Here is a 21,328-nt window from a genome sequence, read left to right as displayed (position 1 = left end):
GCTGGGTTTGTTAATGCATGCGATGGGGTAGGCCAGGAGTCGTGCTGGTCACATATGTCAAATGTGGGTGTCTGAAATCCCCGTGGCCACAGCTCTAGGCTCATCCCCTGGGATCTGGGGTGCAGAGTGTGTTCTGGCCTGAGACACATCTGGGAGTGGTGGTCCACAGACCCCCTGGGCAAGTGCAGACAGTAGGGAGGAGGTGGGGACCCCGGGTGTAGATGCGGGGCAGGGGGAGGCAGGTGGGGACCCTGGGTATAGACGAGAAGGGAGGCAGGTGAGGGCCTTGGGTACAGTTGGGGCAGGGGGAGGCAGGTGAGGGCCCCGGGTATAGACAGGAAGGGAGGCAGGTGAGGACCCCGGGTATAGACAGGAAGGGAGGCAGGTGAGGGCCCTGGGTATAGACAGGAAGGGAGGCAGGTGAGGGCCCCGGGTGCAGACGGGGACGGGGATGAGGCGGTTGGGGGCCCAGGCCCTCACGGGATGACTGTGCCTGTCTCTTCTTCCCCTCCCATTGCATGGGCTAAAATGTGCTAAATCTCCAGCACTGGACGGGACAGAGGGAGGGTCCTGGATGGACCAGAGCTCTGCCTGTTTCTGGAACACAGTGTGGGGAGGGGTGGACAAGCCTCAGAACGGGCTCCATTCCGAGGAACGGCCAGTCGCATGGGGCCTTGGATGCCCGTGGTCACAGCGTGGGCTGCTGCAGGCTCCACTTCAGCCCTTCATTTCCTGGTAGCCACCAAACTGCCCCATGGACTCTGGGCAGATGGCCAGTGTTAGCTGGGAAGGACAGCAGCAGCCGCAGAGGTGGCAGCAAGGCCAGGGCACTTTGCATATGGCATGGACGGGCAGGTGCCCGGGGACAGCCAAAGAGCAGCTGACACCTCGTTCACCCTGGCCTTCCAAGTGGTCTGCAACTCTGGGAGCTGCTAACTGGAGCAGGGTAGGTCCTCTAGGGTCCTGGGCACTGAGTCCCAGGTGACCCGCACTGCACAGGACGGCCCCTCACTCATGCTGCCCTTGCAATGAAGAGAGGCGCTGGCTGCAGCTCGCTGGCCTGTGTGACTGATAGAGGCTGACAGCCTGGAGCCCCAAGCACGCCTGGCAGGAGCTGACCCACTTTCCCTTCCCTCGGCTGGAAACCTTGACATAACAGATGGCTGCAGGGCCCTGCTGTCCCTCTGATAGGGAGGAGAGTTTTTAATTAAAAAGGAGGCACGGAGCTCCAGAGCAGCCACACCGAGATCCAGTCCATGTGTGCTGGTCCGTCGGTACCCACAGGTGAAAGGCTGCAGCCGGGCTTATCTCAGGGTGCCCGTGTGCGCACAGAGGTGCTTATTGGGCCACGCCATGCATTGGAACTGATACTCTTCTCTCCTTTCTGAGACCTTTCTACACGAACGCACTACTTACAATGAGTCACCGAAGCAATGGCATGAGCTTGCTGTCCAGCAGAGCTGTCCGTGGTGCCAGAAACGGCTTCTCTGCTTTTCCCCCGGCAGCCGCCGCTGCCCACACAAGACTGTTTGGCACTTTAAATGTGCTTGTGGATGTTTAGTTTTAAACTGAAAAAGCCACATGTGGCCGATGTGCTACACAGTGAAGCGAGAGCATTCGTATGCAAGGATGATCTTCAGAACCCTTTGTGCTACGTGAAGTCCTCGTTAACTGCAACGTGAAAATCCTTGTCCTTCAAAGTGTCATTTTATTACAAATAATAATGTAATAAAATTATAAATTAATACAAATAATATTACAGATAACAATTTGTAATAAAATTACAGTAATTTTGTGATAGTCTGAGTGTGTTGATGAAGTGACCTATACATGCGTTTTTAAGCACAGTAAGCATGGGTGTAGACAGCGTAAGCGCAGGTGTAGACAGCGAGTCACTTTGTCAGTGCAGAGGTGCATCCGTGGCTGTGGCTCCACCCCGACACCTGTGGCTGCTGTTTGCAGATCCTCCTTACACACCACACAGGCAGTTGGAATGGGCTTTGCCTCTGTGTTGTCTTTGTGTTTTTCTTTTAGCATATTTTTAACAGAACTATTTTATTGAGAAAAAAGCCCTTTGTCCCATCTTTTAACCCATAGCCTCTTCTTCTGTGTGAACCGGTTGAATCAAAGGGCAGTGTCCAGGCAGCTCGATTATGGTGGGGGGTGCGGCTTCACAGGGTTCTGTTCCTGGTGGATTTTGCGAGGCAGCCCCCCTGAGTGAGGTGTTGCCCTTCAGGGAAGGACTCGGTGTGGAACTGACTCTGCAGAGCCCAGTTCCTCGGAGCAGGGTCCCCACCGTGCCGCGCAAAGTCGCCCTGACCGTCGCACGAGCTCCTCACCTTCACTACTATCATTCTTTGCTGGTCAATCATAAAATGAGGCCTTAATTTTGCCCAGTGGGCTCCGTCAGTTCACTGAACGACAGTGCACAGCAGTGACACGATGACTGCAGACAGCGCTGTGTGCGTGGAAGGCACTTGCCGAGAACTGCCAGGGACACCAGCTGTTTGGCAGCTTAGTTGACAGAGACTAAGTCACATGAGAGCATGAGGGGATGAGGATGGCAGGCTCGGGATGTGAAGGGCCGGCTCCCACACCCTGGCGAGGGGACTCCGGCACCCCACAACCGTGTGTTGAGGCCACAGCAGAAGCAAGGGGGCAGAGCTGCAGGGCGCTGGGCCTATGAGATGCGAGTCCCCAGGGCCTCACAGGGGTAGCTCCTGCCAGTCTCTGGCTGCTGAGAGAGGTGCTCCTATGAGCCTGGGCAGATGCAGACCTTGGCCAGGAGCTGCGGTGGCCTGCCCAGTGTCAGGAGGGAGGTAGCTGTGGGGCCTCCCTGGAGACCTCTCCCAAGGCCCTCCCCTGAACTCCTGCGTACCCTGTGCCAAGCATGTGAGGCCTGGTCAGCACGTGGCGGGTGGGCAACCCCTTCCTACTGCCACCCAGGAGGCCCCTGGATGTGCATGGGCCATGAGACTCTTCTCTAGCAGCAGCTGTGCCTTCTCTCTCCAGGTGACGCCTTCTGGGCCCCATCTGTCCTTCCTCACAGCACCCTCAGCGCCTTAAGCCACCACCCCCAGCCACAATTTGGCAGAAGGATGGAGTCCAAGGTCTCAGAAGGTGGCCTGAACGTGACCCTTACCATCCGCCTGCTGATGCATGGAAAGGTAAGAGGAGCCACCATTGGCACTGTAGGAAAGGCGGCCGCAGCAGACAGAACCTGATACTGCCTGGGTCTTTGGATCATTTTTTAATCTTATTTTAAGCAATCTCAAACTTACAAAGCAGTTATAGGTACAGCCCCTTTGAGACTCAGTGCCAACCTGATACCTCCTGCGTGTTTCCTACCAACAGGGACCTTCTCCAGCACAGCCACACACAGCCATCCGTGTCAGGGCACCCACACGGATGCATTCCTACCACTGGCTTCCTTCATAGCGGCCGCACGGCATCCCCTGGTGCCGTCTCGAGTCCCTTCCACCTGGAGTAGATGGTTGGCTTTGACTCTGCGGTTGACACTTTGCAGTGTGTGCGGAGTACCTGTGCCTTGGTCTAGGTCTCCTGGCCTTTGGCAGGAACACAGCAGCAGCTCTGCCCTGGAGTGTGCCTGTTGACCACTCGCAGGAAACTCCTCAGACTTTCAGAGCATGTTTCTATCCTCTGGGAGTTGGGTTGCTATGTTCTTCCCCGGCTCATCCTTCCGTGACCACGTGATTTGCTCCGATGCCCTCGCTGCCCTGCTTTGGCCAGAACCCCAAGGCCTGACGAGTCCCTGTTCCTACAGCCCCATCCTGCTCTCTGCTCATCTTGTCCTCCTTGTCCCAGGCCTGGAACCAGCCACTCCCTCAGTAGCTCCTGTATGTGGTGGCATGTTCTGGAAGCCAGGGCGCGTGGTGCTCCTGGGCTGCTGTGGGTCCCGGGCTGCACCTCCGCAGAGCGCTTCCTTCCATGTTCAACTCCCTATATGGAACCCCAGTTCCAGCCCCACAGCACAGGGTCCCCCAGTTCTTCCTGCCTCAGGTGTGCACCATGAGGAATCCAGCTGCCAGTATCTGTGTGTGGCCTCCCTCCAGGAGGAGGCTGGCGGAGGCTCTGGGCTCTAGCCCCACAGCACTGGCACATCCTAGGTTTCCAGAAGACAGCCTCCTCCTGAGGGAAGGTGGTGGTGCCCACACCCAGAGCGTTCATTCCTGCAGTGGAGACAGACGGACCTGCCTCTCCGACTGTGGGTGTCAGGAGCCAAGGCCCCACAGTAGATGAGGCTCTTTGAGGCCAGGTGCACAGCCCTATCTCCAGCAGCAGTGGCCATGCCACCCAGCTGTACTCTGTGGGGGAGGTACCCTGGTTGACAGGGGCCCCTCCTTGTGTCCAGTGTCCCTCTCCCTCCACGGACCCCTCTGCACACCGTCCTCACGGCCTCCCTCTCCCTCCACGGACCCCTCTGCACACCGTCCTCACGGCCTCCCTCTCCCTCCACGGACCCCTCTGCACACCGTCCTCACGGCCTCCCTCTCCCTCCACGGACCCCTCTGCACACCGTCCTCACGGCCTCCCTCTGCCTCCACGGCCCCCTCTGCACGCCGTCCTCACGGCCTCCCTCTCCCTCCACGGACCCCTCTGCACGCCGTCCTCACGGCCTCCCTCTGCCTCCATGGCCCCCTCTGCACGCTGTCCTCACAGCCTCACAGAGTCACCATTGCTGGCCCTGCTTCAGGTGACAGGCCACAGTAGCACCTGTCAGCTCCGTCCCGCTGCTGGACAGGGAGATACTGGGCCACTCAGCACAGCGGGGAGTGTGTGTCCCAAAACCACCTCGGGCTCACCGTCAGAACTGTGGCAGCATCTTCCAGCATTCCTTTTAACAGGCTGCCTTTTAAATAGCAGTCATGGAGCACTAGCAGTGCTAAGTTTTATTTGAGTCACACAATTGAAGGAGGCTTTATTTTTCACGCATTTCTTCCAGGGTTTCCTGGCAGCCTGAGTGCGTAGGTGATGCCCCCTGAGTTATTTATCGGGGGCAGGCAGCTGCCCTCCCCCGGGGCACTTCGAGTCAGCCCATCTCTGGCCTGGTCAGGTGGGTGCCAAGGAAGCCCCGGCTCAGGGCCTCTGTATAGGCAGCCTGGCTTGTACACACACCCACCCTGCCCCCACCACCGGCAGATTCTGAATTCTCCCTTCTTCACTCACACAGGGAAGGTAGGCAGGTTTCGGCAATGTCTGCCTCCGGTGTTTTCCTCCTCCTGCTCTATGACATCATCTTTCTGTGATTTTTTTCCTGCAGGAAGTTGGAAGCATCATTGGGAAGGTAATTATTGATTGAATCTCTGCCTGTCTTGGGGTCTCTGTAAGGGGATGGTGAGGATGGCAGCCTCCTTGGGTGCTAGGTGGCACCCAGCAGGTGCGCCTTTCCCAGTAGGTGGGTGGTCTGTGTTCCATGAAGTCAGGACCCCAGAGGTGCCACCTTTATGCTGCGTGACATTGAAGCTGGTCCCTGGCTCTGTGCAGACTGAGGGGAAAGGGTTCTCCCCAGCTGGTCGCCTCGCTGCCCCTGCCCGTGGCCTCAGTGGCCAGCCCTTCTTTCCCAGTTGAAGACCCCACAAAGAATGATTTCTCACGCGTTCTTCAGACGGCTGTGTAGTCTGGGTGGTCTCCAGGAGTGCCGGTGGAGGCAGCAGCCCCCAGACACTTCCTTTCCAAATCAGGGCTGGCCCAGGGGAAATAAGGCCCAGTTTGGAAGTCTGCTGCCCCAGGAGGCTGAGCAGTGAGGGCCACCTCCCCGTCTTTGTCACATTTTCACCACCTCCGGGGGTCCTGTGTCCTTCCCCTCAGTCTCACCATGGGGGCGCCTCTAGTAGGTCATTGTCCCGGCTTCCTCCCAAGCGCTTGAGAGGGTGCGTCTCCGAGAGTCACCACCTCCGGGAGGGCGAGCCAGAGCGCAGCCGGCCGTGGGGGGCGCCTGAGGGCACACACACTGCCACGTGCCACGAGTGAGCTGCCATGGGGAGTCAGGTCAGACCTGCACCACCCTTGCCAGCTGTGTGCCCGTAGGTGGGTGCACTTGCCTTCCTGGGCCTCAGTTTCCCATCCGAAATGTCCGCCAGGGCGTGGTGGGCATGAAGCCTGGCCTTAGTGGAGAGGCTGGTTTGCTCCTCCAGCGCAGGTGGGAGGCTCTGCGGTGTGGGCACATGGGCCAGGCCGCTCCCCACCCACCCTGGCCGCATTGTCCTCAGTGCCAAAGGGACACCTTTTCCTTATTGTCTAAATCTTTATTCCAGAAAGGAGAAACTGTGAAGAAGATGCGTGAGGAGGTGAGTGTGGTGGGTCCTGACCTGTCTGCAGCCATTCCCGGGTGAGCAGGGAGGGTCCCCAGGCTCTGCCCCTGCTGACATCCTGCCTGTGCTCTCGGCCGGGGCCTGTGGGGAGTGCAGTGCAGGGCCTCTTTCCCCCTACTCGGGCCTCCTGTGCTTCCCTGTGGGGAAGGAATCCGTTGAATTCCTTTTGCTAATTAAAATTTCCTTGTAAAGGAGATTGTTGAGAAGCATTTTACTGTTCATTCGTGGTTTGCCAGTCAGCGGACAGAGGCATGTGTTTGTGTCAATTGTCAACGGACTTTGGCCCCCGGCCCACTGGCCCAAGGGTTTCTCTGCTCTCACCCTAGAGTGGTGCGAGGATCAACATCTCAGAGGGAAACTGCCCAGAGAGGATTGTGACCATCACAGGCCCCACAGACGCCATCTTCAAGGCCTTTGCCATGATTGCATACAAGTTTGAGGAGGTAACCTGCATCCCGGGGAACCTTGGCCAGCCTGGTGGGGGTGGGCATGGTCCCAGCTGGCTCCCTGGGCCTTCTCCCTTGTACCTGGACTAGGGGATGCCCCAGCCCGCCCAGGCAGCCCCATAACCACACTCACCTCCTTTACCTCCCAGGGCCTCTCCCCAGCTCTGGTTCACCCAGTCAGGGGCCAGTGTCCCTCTGTCCTTCTGAAGCCAGCTACTCCCGGCTATGTGCCTTAAGTCCACCTCCCTCAGCTTCCCCAGACCCTGCGCTGGGGCACCTAGCATGGCCTCAGAACACCCTACCCTTCCCCCCGGGGCATGCAGCCTGGCTGACCCTCAGGCCCCACCAGCACCTCCAGCCTCCAGCCAGCTCTGCCACATGGCTCGTGACGAAGCCCTGGCTGGCACAGCCCTGGTCCTCAGCCACACAGCACCATGCCTCTGGGCCCCCCATGAGAGCTGATGTAGCCTGGCTTAGATATGGATGGTAAAGGTAGAGACCATCCATGTTGGTGGTTATGAGACAGAGAGAGACAGAGACAGAGAGAGAGAAACAGAGGGAGAGAGGCAGAGGGAGACACAGAGAGAGAGAGAGAGAGAGAAACAGAGACAAGAGAGACAGAGAGACAGAGACAGAGAGAGAGACAGAGAGCGAGGGGGAGAGAGAAAGAAAGAGCAGCACTTCTGTGTATTCTGTCATTGAGTGAAATTATAATGTCTTCTATGTGTTTCTAATTTTCTTGAAATTGCTGGAAGTTAGAGATGCATTTAGTGTCTTTGAGGGGTTACCATTAAGTAATGAGGTGCACTTTGTGGGAATAAGCGAAGAGCCCTCCAAGGGAGAATGGGCAGAGGCTCTTTAGTATTCAAAGCTGGCCATGGTGGTGGTCGGTGCCATCTTCTGTGCTTGGCAGAGACTCAAAGTCAGGCAGGAGGGGGAACTTCGGTGTGGGAGAGGAGAGGAGGGATGTGCCCTGGGGGAGGCAGTGGGGCTAGAAGTGGGACATCCCATGTGACTGGTTGGGGGAGCGTGCGAGGCCTTTTCCAGTGGGTCCTGAGTTGGAACTGGGGACGCACATGAGGGAAGCTGACTGCTCAGGGCCGAGTGCAGCAGAGGCTGTGGCCTGGCCTCCAGGGCTGGACGCTGCAGACACTGGGGCCAGTGCTCCCCTATCATAGGTGGTCCTAGCCACTGTCTGGAGGTTGTTTCTTAGTTTCCCCTTTTAGCTACTCTCTCATTTGCAAGAGGATAGCCAGTTCAGGAAAGGCTAGAGAGCCAGGTCACACTGCTTGGGGATGGTTCAGTTGCCTTTTTGGTCAGCTGTGCTGCGGGGTCCTCGGGATCTTTCTGTTGCTGAGTCATCCTGGCCATTGCCTGACGGGAGACTGATGGAATGCAGCAGACCAGCATCGTGACACCAAGACAGAAACAAGAACAACCGAGTCCCTGGACAGTGGTGAGACCAAGAGCGCTGTTACCCAACCCAAGGCAAGAGGACACATCCCATAGCCATGAGGGCCAGCCTCGGAGAGCCTCGTGGCCGCTCCTTAGGGTGCTGGGCAGCCCGCTCCTGGGACCTTCGCTCTACAGGTGGCATGTGCAGTGGCACAGACGCCAGCATGGCTGGCCAGCAAGAAACCTGCAGAAAAGCAATTACCCACCGCTGCTTATGCCAACACATCTTCCACCCAGGGCAGGCGGTGTCCCGAATAACTTCTGCCGGAGTTGGCGATGCGTTTCTGACCGCAGTTTCTGCCTGTGTGATTCCCACTGTGGGAGACACTCAGTCATCCCTCCCACAGGGCACACACATAATCACAGGTGGCCTGGTTTTGGAACTGAAGTTTGAGTCAGAATTTCCAGCTGTGGAGATTATAGAATTAGGGTCTCTATGTACAAAGAAGTCTCAGGATACCTTTCCTAAGGTGTCTGAGTTATTCATCTGAGGCCAGCAGGGCCTGGTGACTGGCCCCAAGGAAGCAGTGTCTGGTGGAGGCATATGGAGACCGGGGAAGGGCTGTGGCTCAGGCCAAGAGGTTAGAACCGAGGCCTGTGCCCTCCAGCTTCAGTTGGGACCTGTCTTTGTTTCTCCCTCGTGGCCAGTGTTTAACGGCTGGTTGCCCTATGCAGGTTGCTAAATTTAAGTTTCAAATGACCTGGGGACTGATCAGTAAACTTTAATAATTGGTTGCTTTTCTAGGAGAAAGGGATGCTAGCAAAGTCACAGGTGATTTGTTTAGAGTCAGTTGTCCATGTAGATGCAAGCGGAAAGCATCAGCTGTCATCCCCCAGGGTCCCATTTGATGAAATTGGCATGTCTTGAGATTTTCCTCCCTGGGGCCTGGTGGTGGGCGGTGTGTCCAGTAGTCAGTGAGAGTGAGGGCAGTGGTTACTGTTTGGCATAATCAAGAATGGCATTAGAATGAATATGTGTTAAGCTAACAATTATCATAAAGTGAAAAGAAAATAGAAAAGGGACCAGAGGTGGATGACAACCAGGGGCCCGTGGAGAATGAGAGGGAGAGTGATTAAATGTAAGCAGATAAAAAAGGAAACAAATCAGACAGAGGTCTTGTCAGGACATCTGAGCAGAAACTGGCCTTTGTCCAAGGTCTTCAGCTTGCAGGAAGGTCTCAGATTAGCCATCTGTTTCTGAAGAATGGCTGCCTCTAGAGGATCTCAGAGAACCTCAGTTTGAGGTCCTGTATGGGAGTCATTCTCTGGTTGTGTGGAATTCTGAATCGCCACTTTGGCTGTGAAATGTGAACCCAAGGACTGATTCCTTGGAGTTTCACTGCTGGGTTTGTTAGCAGTACCTGGTAAGGCCCCTTCCAATGAGGTTAGAGAAACAGATTTTCTCTGATGTCCCTTCCAATAGACAAAATCTCCTGGTTGAAGAACCTAAGGAGGATGTTTGGGAAGATGTCGTGGGAAGCAGCCGTAACCTACGCGATTACGTAGGTTACGTAGGGCTGTGCTGAGTCCTCTGCAGTCATTTGCCATCTCTGCCTGCAGCAGGACAGAATCGAGTATCAGGAATCCCTAAAGGTACGAGCCCTCCAGTCATCAGTCCATGGAGGGAGAGCTGAGGTGTCTCCAAGCGAGCAGACTGTATGGCCAAGAAAGCTCAAAGGATTCGGAGTTTTCATCTTTGGGTCCTTCGGTTTTTCCAGAAGACTGTGGATGGTCAGGACAGTGTTGTTCTTGAGTAAAGGGTAACCACTCACAGAGTTCTGTTTAATGGTTTGTGTAAAATGTATTTCTCAATCACTTCATGTAAAAGTTGGTATGCTTCAGCTTGGAAATACAAAATCAAGGAATTTTTTTTAGCAACTTTAAGGACTATAGCTTTTAAACAAGGAAATGCTTCAACCCATCCTGAAAACAGACACACAACAATGAAAGCATTTCTAGTCCCAGGTGGACGCTGGTTAAAATCTACCTGAAGGTGTTCAGAGGGCCCTTGAGGCGTCACTCTGGGGCGTCGTCTCACCCTCACACAATGTCGGATTGTGCTGTTGACAGATACCTGGCCTTCAAAGAACCTCAGCAGTCTTTGTAAAGCTTCCCACCAGTGCTGATTGGAGATACTCATCAATTTGTCTACGGCATGATGAGGAGTGTCATGGATTGACTTAGCTAATACCCATTTGAAATCATCTGGTACCAAAGCCAGCTGTCTTGAGGGCACCAGAAAAGATTGAGTAAAGGGTACAACCAGAATTTTCAGAATTTGTCCATTCTTCCTTTTCAAAATCAGGGGCGAAGTGTTGAAATCTTACAATGGCCTCTGCTTGCCTCCAGAGATCCAGCCTTCAAGGCTTGGCTGGAGTCAGCCGTGGCTAAAGCACTGGTTGGCCAGAATGACCCCCCAGAGCACCTTCCCCAACGTCCGCATCTCCATCTGCACTGGCCTCGCGTCTGCAGTCACCACCTCTCTAAGAAGTGTGCCTGAGAACTCAGCACGCGGCCCGTGTTGGGTGGGCTTCCAGCAGAGCTAAAAGCCCCTCTGTTTCCAGAGCATCCACCGCCATGGGCCCTTGGCTAGTTGACAAGTGCCGGCGAGTGTGATGAGTTCTGTATCTGGCAGACTTTCCCCACCACAGGGGACTGTGCTGAAGGAGAGCCAGGTTAGCAGCAGCACACTGTCCCAGCCTGCTTGGGCTGCCATTGCAAAATGCCACAGCTGGGCGGCTTACACAGCAGACGCTGGTTCTCTCACAGTCCAGGAGGCTGGAAGTCTCAGATCAAGGTGCCATCAGGGCCGGTTCCTCTGAGGCCTCTTTCTTTGACTTGGAGACGCCACCTTCTTCCTGGGTCCTCACAGGGTCACCCCTCTGTGTGTGTCAGTATCCTCGTCCCTTCTTCTTACAAGGACACGAGTCAGATTACATTAGGTTCTACTGTAGGCACCCCATTTTACCTTAGTTACCTCTGTAAAGCCCCATCTCTAAACACAGTCACACAGAGGATCAGGGTTTCAGTGGATGAACTTGGTCCGGTTCTGTAGCACAGGCCCTGCCTGATCACCTCCAGCTTCACTTGTGAAGTAGGACATTAGGCTGGGGTTCTCAGCAGGAGTCTGCTAAGGCTGCAGGTGGGTGGGGTCCCTCCACAGGCTTCCTTGTCTTGAACAAAGGAGGGCGTCACCAGGACTGAACTGAATTGCTAGGGAGATTTAGGTCTTCTAGGTCTTAATGAGCACCTGGAAAAAGCAGGAGAGGGCTTCAGTGACCCCCAGGGCGTGACTGTCCAGGTTAATCATTGTCCTTCCCAGTGAGGGCAAAACATGCTCACTCTCCTGGTCTAGCGGCAGCCCTGGAGGAACAGCGTGAACACCCGCCACCACGAAGCAAGTGGCTTTGGAGAGAATGGACAGCGAAGTTGTGTTTCGGTTCAGTACACCTAGGAAGTAAGGGAGAATAATTTTGTTGGTGGCCCTGAGGTCTTCAGCAGATCAGTATCTCTGTCTGTTTGGTATCAGTAGTTTGAGCCCTTCTTTTGGATTTGGGGTCACGGGATTGTGGAGAATTTCGGGTCATGTTTTGGTGGAACCTCTCGGAGCCTTTGGAGGCTCCGCCCCAGTCATTTTGCCTGTGTTAGTGGGATTGTGTCAGGTGCAGCGTCAAGACCCTTGTCTGGAGTCTGCACCCACCTCATGAGGCGGGGGTCTGCCCAGAGCCCACACAGCTTGCCAGTGGGCTGAGTTCTCTAGGAGCTCAGGAAACAGTGTCTCTGATGTGCATTTAAGATGCCATTCCATTTTCAAGCAAAGTCTCTGCCTACTAAATTTTCAGGGGTGGAGTCCCAGAGCAGGAATGAATGTTTTCCAGTCAAGGGCCCAAGGGTTAGAGTTCAGGGCTGGGAAATAGGGAGAGAAAACACGGCAGGTTATTTGAAACTGCCTTCCAGGGTGTGGTGTATCTAAACTGAGGAGGAGGATGACATGAGACCTTTCTGCAGGTCGGATGTAAGAACAGTCGCCACAGCCACCAGGAGGATGAGGAAGACCACCTGCGTCCAGCATTAGTCACTCTGAGGGCTGAAGGCCAGGTGGGATGCCGGCCGCCCGTTCCTTCGTCGGGCTCCCTCACTGCCTGGACCCAGGATCTTTCTGTGTCTCAGTTGTTATTTATGGGGATGGGATCATCTTTTCTCTGACGTCCGTTCTGAATGCAGCAGCTATAATGAGCGTCCTTGTCCGGCGCTGGGGCTGGTGAGGGGCGCCTAGCTCTCTGATCTGCAGGAATCCTGGCTCATTTTTGTTCCAGAGCTTTTTCAGTGTGTTCTGCCAGTGGCTGTCATTCAGCAGAAGGGCTATTCCCATCCCCATTTCTGTTTTCGCGTGGGGCTTCACTCCACTGACCTCATGGGGCGACAGGGCTGCCCTCACACCAGCGCTGACCTCATGGGGCGACAGGGCTGCCCTCACGCCAGCCTTGAAGGGTAGAGACAGTCGGGGTTGTCAGAAGGGACTTTCTGTCTGTCCCCAAATCTCCAGTTGTTTCATCTTACAGCTGTGTGTGTGATTGTTCTAATCAGTTCCTACTGGGGATGTTTTAGGAGTGGCATTTAGGACTTTGCTGTGGGACCTTTTTTGATCCTCGGGTTTATTTGTTGACAGAGTTCAGGTAACTCTGGGTCATGTGCAACCAAAATAATTCTAAATTCTTCTGTTGGTCATTGCAGGTCTGGTCTGGGTGTAGGGAATCCATAAGTACAGCTCTGAATTCAGCTGCAATCCAAGGGTTAGCTTCTGGAGTTGCCTATTCACCTGGTTTTTGGGGGGTTGGGTTTTTACAGACAGCTGGCATTTGGGGGTTTTAGGAGGGCTGGAAAAGATAGAGGTGGAGTCGATGGAGGAACTGGAAGGGAAGGACAGGGCAGGGGGAGTGCTGGGCAGGGGCAGTGGGAGGAAAAGGAGGGGAGAGCTTATGAGCCTGGGGGTCTGGTTTGTTGCTGATGTCTGCCAGGTTGCTGACTAGCTTTAGCCAAAGAATGTTTAGTGAAGCTATTTTTAAATCAGAACTTCATTTGGAGGCCTCTTCATACCAATCAAAAAACGCTGCCCATTGGGCCTGAAAAAATCTTATTATCTTTCTTTTTTAAGGTGCCTCTCAATGAACAATTTTGTTAAAGTCAAATGTTCCCCAGGGCAGCCACTGAGGCCCAGTCATCCTTGGGGAATTGAAACCACTGGAGAAACAGGCACCCGAGTCCAGGTTGCAATGAGTCCATTCAAGAGTTTTCCTGGGAGAGGAGGGATGGAGACATGGCCCCATGAGAGCGAGTGGCAGGAAGTGGGAATTCAGTGCCCGTGCCTCAGGTCCCCAGCCTTGACACACAGAGGCTCTCCCCAGCCCCAGCAGGTACAACACCGGAGAGAACGCTCTGGGTCAAAGTCAAGCTCCCAGCACAAAAAATAGACAAACGGGAACACCATCCTATTTTCTTGGTAGTCTATAGCAGTTTGTCCAGGCACACACTGACCCAGGCCTTGTTTCTAAGAAGAGGGCACTTTTTGTGGAGACCAAATTGTGTTGCCCTGAATCATAGCTCAGGCATGATGGACCCAGAGCTGGCGGGTATCCTGGGGGAGCCTCCGTGTCACTGCCTCTGCCAAGCTCTTTACCGCGCTCTGCAGCGAGCTCCAGGCCACAGCCTAGACACTTCCCATGCAGCTGATGGAAGCCCTGTCCCCCATGGGTTACCAGCCTGAACCCAAAGCCCAGCTCCGTCTCCTGGGTGTCAGGACCATGAGCCAAACACCAGCTGCCCAGGAGGGTGGGCACTGGCTCACCCCCACCTCAGCCTTTGCTGCCCCCTCACACTTCTACGTTAACCACACGTCTCCTTCCCCAGACCAGACCCCAGGAGCCATTCTCTGCCCCCGTGCCCTCGACACCTAGTTGTGGCCTGTCCCTGGCAGCGCTGCCTCACCTGGCCCTGGGCATCTACCCAGCCCCGCTAGTCTCCAGCCTCCATTCTCCCCTCCACTTAGGCCAGTGTCTACACTTCCTGTGTCAGCCTGTCTATCCACACCCCCTGCCCACCAGGTCTCCACGACCAAGGCCAGACCTGCCCCAACCCCACTATGGCACAGTGGCCATCCTGCCTTGCCGTCTGTGTGCCGTGTTGGGCCTGCACGTCCATCTCAGCAGCATCTCCTGGTCCTCCCTGGCCTGGCCTGGCCACTGTGTCCTCGGCTATGCACGGGAGGGGCTCTGTGGGCTTCTGAGCGTGGGAAGTCAGGACGCACCCCCTGCACTCCTCCTGCTTTCTCACTGTGTGAGGCCTGATGTGCTGCCAACACACGTGTCTCTCCCCTAGGATATCATCAACTCCATGAGCAACAGCCCTGCCACCAGCAAGCCCCCAGTGACGCTGAGGCTGGTGGTGCCTGCCAGCCAGTGCGGGTCCCTGATCGGCAAAGGAGGCTCCAAGATCAAGGAGATCAGGGAGGTAACAGGACCTTCCCAGCCTGGGCCGCTGCAGAGCCTCTAGGCAGGCTGCGGGTGGTGGCCACAGGCCAGGCAGCCTTCCTGAGCCTCATCCCTGCAGTCCGTAAGCCCAGTGCTGGCCACGCAGACCCCACAGCTCCAAGTCCGAAACAGGAACACAGGACCCATGAGCAAGTGCAAGTGTGCTGCAGGGACCCGGCCCCACCACAGCCCTCCCACCCACAGCCCCCCCACCCACTGCCCACCTATGGACCCCCCCCACTGCCCACCTGTGCACCCCCCACCCACTGCTCACCTATGGATCCTGCCTACCAACTACACACCTATGGGCCATGCTGGGGACAGGGAGGAACTAGCTGGTCTCATGGCTCTGGGCAAGGGAGGCTCTGGGCACTGGGCGCTGTATCTGCTCCCTGTGAGGGGCCTCCATGGCACCTGGAGACAGCCCTGAGCCATCAGCCTGTCCCAATGGGTGGAGTTTGCAGGTGTGAACTTCACATTCACACATTTGTCCCGTTTCAAGGAGAGCCTGAATCCTTTCCCTATGCAGCAGGGCAGCTGCCCCAATCTTCATTTCCTTTCCCAAGACCAGAGTCCACCTTTCTCTGTGACCTAAAACTCCACAGAGAGAGAATTCCATGTATTTGAAAGGAGTCATTTGTCTCCCTGAAAATGCGTCTGTTTAGATGCCTCCTGTCTAGCCTTGGCCAGGTGTCACTTGCACCCGAGGGAAGGCACAGGGCCGGGTGCCAGGCTGTGGTGGCAGCAGCGGCACGGGGGCGGTGCTGGGATGGGGGCGGGGGAGGGGGCACGTGACTGAGTGCCAGGCTGTGGTGGCAGGGGCGGTGCTGGGATGGGGGCGGGGAAGGGGGCATGTGACAGTGCCAGGCTGTGGTGGCAGCAGCGGCACGGGGACGGTACTGGGATGGGGGCGGGGGTCACGTGACTGAGTGCCAGGCTGTGGTGGCAGGGGTGGTGCTGGGATGGGGGCGGTGCTGGGATGGGGGCGGTGCTGGGATGGGGGCGGTGCTGGGATGGGGGCGGGGGAGGGGCGCGTGGGCTGTATGCAGGTTTCTAAGGAAGTGTTCTCAAGCTGCCTTGGGTGCCGAGACCCGGGAGGTGCTGCTGCCCCACGTGCTGCCACCCTGGTGCTCCCTTCCAACGTCCCCTCTCTCCAGTCCACAGGTGCCCAGGTGCAGGTGGCCGGGGACATGCTGCCCAACTCCACGGAGCGGGCGGTGACCATCTCGGGGACCCCAGATGCCATCATCCAGTGTGTCAAGCAGATCTGTGTGGTCATGCTGGAGGTACCGTCTGCATGCCAGGGCCAGCCCACGTCAGTGCTGTGTTTGGCCTCCTGGCACTGTAGGCAAAGGCTTGGAAGCCCCGGCTGCCCCGAGGACTCACACAGTTGGGGCTGTGGAGGGCTCCTGACCTGGGCTTCCAAGGCAGCCTGAGCGAGAGCTGTGTCGGTGTGGGTGCCATGGGGTGCTGGGGCTGCCAGCTCAGGGTCCAGTGTCTTCATGGGGCTTCTAGGGGAGAGCAGATGGAGAGGAGGGAGCCTGTGCTCTCATCTTCAGAGTTGGATAAGAAGTTGTCATCCCCCTGAGGGGTCTTCGGCAGAGTTGGAGCTGCAGGAATGGTGCTCAGTGCGCTGGAGCCAGGCCTTGGCCGGCAGCTGGGGGTGGGAGGGAGGCAAAGGCAGCAGGCTGCTCTGCTCACGCAGTTCTGCAGAAGGAGGCGTCGTTTTAAACCACCGTGGAGGAACAGAGGGCGGAACTCGGGAAAACATACGAAACCCATGCAGAAGTAGAGATGGGTGAACAAAAGCATTAAAACGGAAAAGCAGAGAAGGACCGGCTCAGAGCAGACGCCTCTCGTGAAATTTTGGGGGGAGGAAAAAAATCTCGGAAATATACTCAAAATTCATGAAGCTATCAACAGTTGCCAGTCTTTCCTGAAGCAAAAATGAAGAAGCATCACCCCAAATGGAAGGTTCTAGCAGCTCTGCAGGGTCAGCCTCCAGCCCCTCCTGCAGCCCAGGCTCACTCCTCTCTCATACTTGGCTTGGGGTTCAAACCCCGTGTTTGCCTCTTTAAAAAATGTTTGTGTAGTTGTTTCCCTGAAGTTTGATATTTTGTGAAGTCAAAAATATTTTTCAAAATATTCTTGTTCTGAAATAGTCCCCACTCCCTGGTTAGGGTGACAGTGCCATGCTGGTCGGAACTCTCTGTTCAACCCTCCAGTCTCGGGCCCTGGGGGCCCTGCCGGCCGAGGCTTAGCAGCAGCCAGTGACACGAACAGTTCTAGGAGGGACATCCCTAATGGAGGGCTGAGGTCCAGCTCCTCAGCAACACGTGGGTCTCGTCAGTGCCACCCAGTGCCTCTGCAACTGCGTCCCGGTGCAGTGCCAGCTGCAGCTCCACAGATGCAGGTGCACCCGCTGTCCCAAGGCTGCCCACGCCCCCAGGGCTGTCATCCCAACCACCTTGTCTCCTTCCTGGGCAGGGAGGTTTGAGCAAGACAGGGAGCTCATAGCATACGTGGCCAGGGAAGATGGCCGGGCAGCTGCCCTCACTCTTGCTGGCTGTGCAGCATCCCGAGGCCCAGGGGCCATCATCCCAGGGAGGAAGATTTGTCACACCTGGAAAGAGCTGGGTCCGCCCTCAGATGAAGAGTGACTGGAAAAATAAATCAAGGATGCCTTGAAGACCCTCCTGGTTGATTGCAGGACTTCTGGGCTTGGTAGTGGGCATGCCTCACCTCACACCCGGGAGATGACGGAGGAAAGGGCTGCCCAGGGTGCCATGAGTCTGGGTGGGGCCCGCCGAGAATACAGACATCGCCACAGATGGTGCCCTGCCCACCCAGGGCCCAGCACCCCTGTACCCAGTGCAGGGAGGCTTGTGCGGTCCCAGGGGAGGCCAGCAGGCCCCGTGCCCACCCAAGAAGCGGGAATCACAGGTCAGGGTCAGCTGGGAGCTCCTGTGCCGGGGTAGGGGTTGAGGGCCCATAGCACGGGGCACCGGCCCGAGGGGAGTCAGGGAGGGTGGCGGCGGCTCCCGTCCACCTTAGTCAGTTCCTCCCACCCCAGACCCAACCTGAGTCAGCCCAGACCCGCCTAGCATCCCCTTCCCCACAGTACTTGAGGCCACACCCCAGGACCCTGGCCTTGCGGATCCAGCCACCCACTCCCCATCATGGGGTTTTGAGTGGCTCCCTGAGTGCCGGGCTGGCCCTGAGTCAGCCAAGGCCCTAGAACTCCCAGCAGGACAGGCTGCCCCCTGCCAGGAACGGCTCATAGGCTGCAGCCCCCACCTCTCCCTGCTGGACCAAACCCAGCTGTGGTGCCCCCTAGACCCAGGACTCCTACCTCCCTGACCTGGGCCCAGGGGACGGTCACACAGGGGACTGGCCCAGGAGAAGCAGGGCAGGCTCAAAATGCCAGCGCTTGAGAATGTTAATCCTCTGTTTCCGACAGAATAACCAAGGGAAATTACGGCCAACCTCATCATAACTATGGGATTTTTCCTTTGGAGTCTGTAAGCACTTTAAACATGCTTTTTCAAATAGTGAAGTGGGATGTTTCCAAGTCTTCTGTGGAGATCTCTGCTGACTATCACCACAGGCCAAGCCAAGTGCTTTGGACATGGGTCCCGGTGGAACCCTGCAGGGCTCAACTTTCTTCAGAGCATTCAAGAGAATTGCTCCAAGGGGCAGCTCCCCGTGAAGCCGTGCAGCCTGGCCTGCAAGGCCCTGCGCATCCCAGGAGGGGCCTCCGCGGAGGGGCCAGCACCACAGGGGCCGTCTGGGTTGGCGGCCAGCCCTTGTCCAGCAGGGTCTCATGCTCAAGGGACCCACCCCACCTGGCCTCCCACAATGGGACTGACCCTCCACACTGCCACAGAGCCTCCCAGGGATGTTTGGGGCAGGTGGTACTCTCAGGAGGCCGGTATGTGGCAAACTGCAGCCCAGGGCTCTGCAAAAAGGAGCCATCTGGAGGGACGGGCCGTAAGACAGCCACACAGGGTGTGGGGGCTGGAGGTCTTCACTCCCCTCCCCCAGCACTGCTGCGAAACTCAGGGAGGTGTGGGGAGGGTGGAGCCGGTGCAGGGGGGTGAGTGGGGTGGGCCGGGACGCGCCTCTCCATTACCGGGCTGCGAAGCTGCTCTAACGCTCTCTCTCCCTCTCCTGTCCCTTTTCCTAGTCCCCACCGAAAGGTGCCACCATTCCCTACCGCCCAAAGCCCGCCTCCACCCCTGTCATTTTTGCAGGTGGTCAGGTAAGAGCCGATCCGCTCGCGGCCTCCACTGCCAACCTCAGCCTTTTACTGCAGCACCCGCCGCTGCCCGTTAGTGCACTCAGGTTTTCTCGCCTTCTCACGTGCACGTCTCCCACCCGTGCTGGAGGCAGAGCTCTTCCACCTACACCCAGCACCAGGCGGGCGCAGGGGGCCTTCAGAGCGGCATCCCCCCACAGAGACGGCCCCAAAGGATCATGTTCTCCCTCCCTGACCCAGGCAGGAATATTTGGCTCGGCCTAAATCCAGTTCTTGGGAACTGGGTGTTTTTAGGAAGCTTAGATAGCCAGCATGCAGGCGCCTTCTAGGTGACTTTACCGCTCACGCTAGAAACAGCACGGTGAGAGCCAGGGTCTTGTATCCCCTGACATCCCAAACTCCCAGGATGTGCTCGTAGCAGGGACACGCGAGAGGGGGGAGCTCTGCACCGAGGAAGGACGCGTGGCCCGACCAGCGGGTGTCTGTGCCGCTGTGCCCAGACCTCCCTCCGCTGTGAGCAGGGGCCTCATGGGCACCCCATGCCCAGTCTGCAGAGCTGGCCCTTTTGGTGTCAGCCCTCGAGCTTTGTGTTCTTCCACCAGGGATGGCAGCACCTCTGTAGGAGAGTGGAGGAGGGGAGCCCTGCCCCAGCCGCTCATCTGAGCCCAAACCCTGGCCAGGGCATGGGGAGCACCCGTACACCCAGGGCCACTCTGTGGCCAACAGACCAAAGGTGTCCAGCGGGGGTTGGCCTGGAAGAGCTCTGCGTCCAGTCGGCTGCCATGTATGTCTTTGTTCAAGGGAGAGTTGAGACAGACGTCCCGACAGGTGACCCTGGCAGGGCAGAACGGGCCTGAGGTTTGACTTTACCATCAAAAAGGAGAGAAGAGGCAAATGTTAGGACTTTTCCTGGTGCTTTTCTTTATGGTGTAAAGGAATCTTATCAGATCTCCCAGTTGTGGCCCACGTTTGAGGGAGAGACGGAGTGTGTCCATCCCTTCCCTCCAAGGGATCCCGTGTGCTCAGGGCAGGGCATGACTTTCACCCACGCTGGCCTCGCCTCCACAGCCTGGCACACACCCCTTCCTGCCTTGCTGTGGTCAGGGAGCACCCACATGCACGTACTATCCTTACAGCAGCCCCAGGACACGGCACACCTCCATTTTATAACCAGGAAACTGGGCCCGGCTAGCCAGGGATTTGCCTCGTGTCACAGCCCTATGGGCAATGGGACATGTCCTTACCTCGCTGACTTAGGGGGCTCAGGTCACAGGGCCACACGGAGTCACACAGCGGGAGAAGTCCCTGTGCAAAACTCCATTTCACTGCTTTCCCCAAATTCATGGTTAGGTAACCGGGTTAGTAACCTGTGGACTCCACCTTGATGTTTAAACAAATCCATGATGATATCATGTGGTAAAAGGTAGGATTTTTTTCAAAAGGAAGGTGTATTTATACAAACACATGTGGAGTCACTTAAAGCCACTGGGGGTGGAGTCACAGCTCCAGGAGAGGGGGGGGTGCAGCTGAGCCCTGCTCAGCCACTGGCCAGGCACCCCTCACTCCTGTAAAGAGGGCAGTGCCCACCCTCCCGACTGCAGCAGGTGAAGGGCCCTGTGCAGTGGGTGCTGTCCCAAGGCTGATACTAAAATGTCAGCCCTTTAGAGCTGGGCCCTGGGGCCCTAGTGACAGTCTGGTCTGGCCAGTGGTCAGCCTTGGTGGTGGAGGACAGAGTCGCAGGGAGTTACCCGCCCTGAGGTAACCCAGGGGAGCTGCCGAAATGCAAACCCAGAAGTGTGGGCACGAATAAGACCTGAGCCTGTAAGGCCACTGGCGTCTCCTTGACAACTCAGACCCACAGGGCCTAGATTAGGACACACAACCCAATACGGACCTGAGAGCTCACCTGGAGGCCGTCCACTTCCTGAGAGAGCTCACCTGGAGGCCCATCCACTTCATTTCTGTCCAGTTGGAGAAATCAGGGACCTGGAAGATGCCCCACCACTGTGAGTGCTCTGGGGGTGCCCACACAGCTCCCCTGTGGCCTCTGCACCCAGCAGCAGCTCCTGTCAGCCACCACCGCGTTTCTAGCACAACATGGTCATGAGTTCAATCAGCAGAGCCTGCTAAGGGATGAGCAGATAGAAAACAACAGTGAGAAGATCAGTCAGAAAACTCGTGTGGCCCAGGATGCAGGATGCTTGAACTCTTGCTGTTCAGCTCAGACAGTCGGGGCTGACCTGGGACCCTGTGCCCTGAGGGGGCAGCTCCCAGCATGAGTTCCATGGCCCCTCACCTTCAGTGACACGT

At 56.8% G+C, this 21,328-nt stretch overlaps 1 protein-coding gene across 5 annotated transcripts in view; it reads left to right on the top strand.

The window, feature by feature from the left end:
• The window catches only part of PCBP3 (poly(rC) binding protein 3), a 284,870-nt gene that overhangs the window by 235,989 nt on the left and 27,553 nt on the right, over nt 1–21,328 (top strand). For 3 of the 5 annotated variants that reach the window (XM_050785664.1, XM_050785663.1, XM_050785666.1), the window contains 7 exons: nt 3,013–3,167; nt 5,282–5,305; nt 6,276–6,308; nt 6,659–6,775; nt 14,609–14,740; nt 15,918–16,046; nt 18,947–19,090. In XM_050785664.1, coding sequence (XP_050641621.1) covers nt 3,013–3,167; nt 5,282–5,305; nt 6,276–6,308; nt 6,659–6,775; nt 14,609–14,740; nt 15,918–16,046; nt 18,947–19,090 — 734 coding nt within the window. The remainder of the gene's footprint in view (nt 1–3,012; nt 3,168–5,281; nt 5,306–6,275; nt 6,309–6,658; nt 6,776–14,608; nt 14,741–15,917; nt 16,047–18,946; nt 19,091–21,328) is intronic. The other 2 variants (XM_050785665.1, XM_050785667.1) reach the window with 1 other exon arrangement.

The sequence above is a fragment of the Macaca thibetana genome, chromosome 3 (assembly GCF_024542745.1).
Source record: "Macaca thibetana thibetana isolate TM-01 chromosome 3, ASM2454274v1, whole genome shotgun sequence".
NCBI classification, from domain to species: domain Eukaryota; kingdom Metazoa; phylum Chordata; class Mammalia; order Primates; family Cercopithecidae; genus Macaca; species Macaca thibetana.
The sequence above is the reverse complement of the archived record's forward strand: the minus strand, read 5'-3'. Positions and strand labels throughout refer to the sequence as shown.